The following is a 4,473-nucleotide window of genomic DNA, read 5'->3' as shown; positions in this document are numbered from 1 at the left end:
ATTTTACATTCAAATTGTTTTGAACTCCTTGAAATAAATAAATAAAAAACCAAGAATCATTTTTATCTTTAAAAATGTATGGCATGATAATACATTGCAAACATTTTAAACACGAATAAATCCTGTTTTGGTATTTACAGATGAAAAGCATGAATAAAGTTTCAATATAATTGGAAAGGCAGAAAGAATTAACGTTTTGTAAGCTGCAGATACTATCAACACATTTTTGAATAACAAAAATGGACAAGACCCCAATTTTTATTAAAGATGGATTGACGAAAATAAATCAAACTTGTGAGCAAAATTATACTATAACACAAATATCCTTTGGTGTAGGGCTTTTTCTATTTCTGGTTGAAAATGCCAAATAAAGATTTAATGGCATTGATGGCATTCTCATTTATAAATGATTCATCAAACCTTTTAAGCAGTGGCTCAAATTGCTCTGAGTTTTTTAGATTGGCCAGGTCTGGATCCGTCCGGATTCTCTGTTTAACACAAAATTAACAACAAAGTTCGGTTAAAAGTCTCGGCATCGGCTAAAAACTCGACACCAATGTAATGCAACGCAATTGATTATCACCTTAAAGTCTTCAAATCCTGCCTCCAAGGCATCTTCAAGTGCTGATAGACCAGCTTGAATCTGTAAACATTTCCAATGTATTACAACCATATGAGGTGCACATTGCATTAAAATTATATTACAACCTGTATGATATTATTCTCAATGTTAAATGAAGATATTAAGAGATGAATGATATTAACTATACCAAGGAATCAAGTATGGGAAAGATGCAAGGAAATTTTGCTTTTATCAACCTACCTGATTAAGCTTTGCATAACAGCAAGCAACATTGTAACTTGCTACGGCTGCTTCATTAGGCTCTGGCTTTGATCCCAGTACAGACTCGAATTTCTCCAGCGCTTGCTCGTAATTGCCGCTCCTTCCCGATGATAGAAAACGAACAAGATATTTAGTGCTTAAATATAATTGGATATGTGGTGAAGTATGATATAAGCATGAGCAAAGGATAAGTAAAGTTCTGAGATTAAGTCACAACAGACTTGTATAGTTGCAACCCTTCACGAAGATCCGTTTCCCTGCGTTCTTTTTGTTCCTTTTTCCTCATATAGTTTTGCATCTGAGATTCAAGCAGCAAGTTGCAGACATTATATTGTTGTTATGATACAGAAAGTTTTATTACTTTAATATACAGTGAAGGTTACAAAATGATAGGAAAAGTACTACGTACTTGGATTTCCCTCACTCTGTCACTAATTACACCTGAGTTCCTCTCAGCTCTAATAATCTCCTTCTCTGTTAACTCGCCTCCTTCATCAACCTTCCCTGGAAAAACATACAAGAAATGCTGACATTTTTTAGCTTATGATGCAGTGTTCATAAGGGGACATTTAATTATGAACAAAGGATAATAACTTACCATATCTTTTCTGCATTTTCATAAGCAATGGACCAATTCTCTGGCGGATGGTGTACATTGTCCTCCCATATTCGGCGGCCGGCCATATTTCTGTTCCAAACACTGCACTGCATTCCCATAAAGGGTTCATTAAGTCACCTTCTAATTTTAGTACTCTATGAGACCGAGAGCTTGAACATTAACCAGATATTCAATTACAACACTCAGTGACAAAATTTGATTCATGTGATAAAAATGGTTGAAGTTGTGAGAAAGGGTCACGGTGAAACATTAATCCGAGGCAAATTGCTCATAAATTGACACTGGTAGAGTCTTTTGATGGGCAGCTGCAATCTTTCATTTCATTTTTAACACAGTGTGGCAATGCCTTCTAAAGTCCACACCTCTTAATTAGTAATAGTAGGTTGGCTATGGGTGCTATCAGCAGGTTTGCTTTTGCTAATGAAAAAGAATGAATAGAAAAGCTAACCTGGTGGCAAGTACTTTGTCCCCAACGGTGAAAACCCCAGCCTTGTCAGCAGCTCCACCAGGCTGAATAGCATCAATGTAAGTCCCACCATCTCTGCCTTTTCTGAATTTGAGCCCATAAGGCTGCTCAATCTCTACCTCATACTCCTCGTACTGCTGCTCTTCCTGCTCTGTGGTTTGGGACTCACCATCCGATGCTTTCGCTACCAAAATCCATGGCTTTAGCTGCTCCTTGCCACTGCAGAAAGACGCTGAACACTTGCTGTTAAATCTAACTCCTACGTGCCTGGTTGAAGAAAGGAGAGGTTGAGTGGCTCTGTGTAAGGGTGAGCAAGTGTTAGAGCAGAGATAGGAGGGATAAGTGGTGGGAGCCAAAGCCATGGTTGTATTGCTATTTGCTACGCTAACAAAACAGAAGGTTTTTTAACTTTTGAGTGGCTCTGGTAACAGTGAGCAAGTGTTAGAGCAGGGATAGGAGGGATAAGTGGTGGGAGCCAATGCCATGGTTGTATCACAGGAATGATATGATTGGTCGGAAACCAGATGTGGATTGGATTCGTTAATTTTCTATTGAACCAAATGAAAACACGTGGCAGTCCCAGATCCAGCAATTTCTTCCCATACGTATAAAAAAGGAAAGAGATTTACAGTATATTTCACTATCCAAACCAAAGAGAAAGAAACTCCCACATTCAAGAATGGAAAAAGAACAGACTTTTATAGAAGTATTGTATCAGATCGAAAAAAAGGAAAAGCCAAAGAAGAAATATAGCAGGGGGGCAGTGTGAGAGTTTATGAATTCTCCTTTCCAAGAATTGCAGAGCGAAAGAGAGGGGTTTTATATGGTTCCTGAAATAATTGCCACAGTAAAACTTACCTACTTTAATGCAGCCACCTATGTTCTCAGCTGAAAAACAATATATATATATATATATATATATATGAAAAAGAAATCAGCGCAGTGCATCACCCAAAGACGGGGAAACCTTAAAAGAAGGGAAAAGAAAAATATCTCTCTCCTCCACTCATATCACTCAATGGTCTACACAGCTATTGAACAAAAGATAATAATTTCATTCATAACAGATAATTGGGTAATTTACCAATAAAAACTTTTTTTTTAAATTTACCGAAATGGGTCAACTATTTAATTATTTATTGAAATGGTCCATTTTTTCCGAAATCGCGTCCACGTCAGCGCAATGTCAGAGAACGCATCAGGACATCGCGTCACGTCGGTAGCGACTTCTTGACGATGACGCGATGACCTCCATGCGTGAAACGATACTCAACGGTCAAAAATTTGACCGTTGCCCCTAACGATAAAAAAAAACTATAAATACCACCACCCTTTTTATTTTTTCACAAACAAATCATCTCTCATATTTCCTCTCAATTTTCTCTCAATTTCCTTCCAAAAATTCTCATAAATCCATATTTAATTTCAATTTCCTCTCAAATTCATTCCAAAAATCTCTCAAACCCATATTTAATTTCAATTTGCTCTCAATTTCCTTTTTTTAAATAGTTTTAAATTTTTTTTATATTTTTATAAATCGTAAAAATTTCTACGATTTCAACAATGGCCGCATCATTGACTCGTCTTGATAGGCATCACATACCGGTGGAAAAAATGGAAATGGTAAGTGTTAAATTTAATTTTTAAATATTATTTAAGAATTTTTATTTATGCTTTTTTAGATAATTATTAATTTATTATTTGTTATAAAAGTCTGTAGATCGGGTATTGGAATGCAATATCCGAAACATGCATGGTCCTCCATCACTGTTGGTAGAGAACTACTTGCGGGAAGCGGGTTTTTGGCACGTGGCGACGGTAGGCCGGGGATGCAAGTTGTATCCGAAACTAATTAGTGCGTTGATCGAGAGGTGGAGACCCGAGACGCACACATTCCATCTTCCATGTGGAGAGTGCACTATCACTCTAGAAGATGTGAGTCTGCAATTGGGATTGCCGGTCGACGGGAAGCTAGTCACCGGGACTGCTCAATCTAGCAATTGGGAGGCGGTGTGCTACGAGATTTTGAGTGCTATTCCGGATAAAATGGAGGGAGGTAAGATCGAGATGGGCTGGTTACGTGACACATTCCCTGATTCGAATGAAGGTTTAACTAAAATTGAAAGAATCCGTTATGCTCGGGCATACATTCTTCAAATAATTGGAGGTTATCTGATGCCCGACACGTCACGGAGCCGCGTACATCTAAGATGGCTCTTGAAATTGGTAGATTTTAGAGAAGTCGGTGAATTTAGTTGGGGGTCTACCGTCTTGGCAACGTTGTATCGGGTGATGTGTGGGGCCACGCGACCGAGGAGAGCGAAAATCGAAGGTTTCCTGTCATTACTGCAGTCATGGGCACGGTTTCGCTTTCCATTTCTACGTCCTCGAGTGGACTACCCATATACATTCCCACTCATAACGAGGTAAATTTTATATTAGATTTTACAATTATTATGTAGATTTTTAAAAATAAAAGTATGCTAAAAATTTATTTAATTAGGTGGAACCATTCGGAAAGTCATGCTCGATTACCTACCGAAC

The 4,473-nt window shown here is 37.8% G+C and overlaps 1 protein-coding gene across 1 annotated transcript; it reads right to left on the bottom strand.

Annotated features, from left to right (window-relative positions):
* Positions 1–223: 223 nt before the first annotated feature.
* Positions 224–2,649, bottom strand: LOC105780695 (protein MET1, chloroplastic). Its single transcript, XM_012605174.2, has 7 exons — positions 1,912–2,649; positions 1,443–1,549; positions 1,254–1,348; positions 1,066–1,142; positions 824–944; positions 584–643; positions 224–488 (listed from the first exon to the last, which is right to left on the bottom strand). The coding sequence occupies exons 1-7, from the start codon at positions 2,289–2,291 to the stop codon at positions 345–347; spliced, it is 984 nt and encodes a 327-aa protein (XP_012460628.1). The 5' UTR covers positions 2,292–2,649; the 3' UTR covers positions 224–344.
* Between the last annotated feature and the right edge of the window lie 1,824 nt (positions 2,650–4,473).

Source organism: Gossypium raimondii, chromosome 4, assembly GCF_025698545.1.
Source record: "Gossypium raimondii isolate GPD5lz chromosome 4, ASM2569854v1, whole genome shotgun sequence".
NCBI classification, from domain to species: Eukaryota; Viridiplantae; Streptophyta; class Magnoliopsida; order Malvales; family Malvaceae; genus Gossypium; species Gossypium raimondii.
The sequence above is the reverse complement of the archived record's forward strand: the minus strand, read 5'-3'. Positions and strand labels throughout refer to the sequence as shown.

Coding starts and splice junctions, on each gene's coding strand:
- LOC105780695 (XM_012605174.2), bottom strand. CDS start 2,291: ATGGCTTTGGCTCCCACCACTTATCCCTCCTATCTCTGCTCTAACACT. Junction 1,143..1,253: donor ACAGAGTGAGGGAAATCCAA/GTACGTAGTACT, acceptor CTTGAATCTCAG/ATGCAAAACTATATGAGGAA. Junction 644..823: donor GTTATGCAAAGCTTAATCAG/GTAGGTTGATAA, acceptor AAATGTTTACAG/ATTCAAGCTGGTCTATCAGC.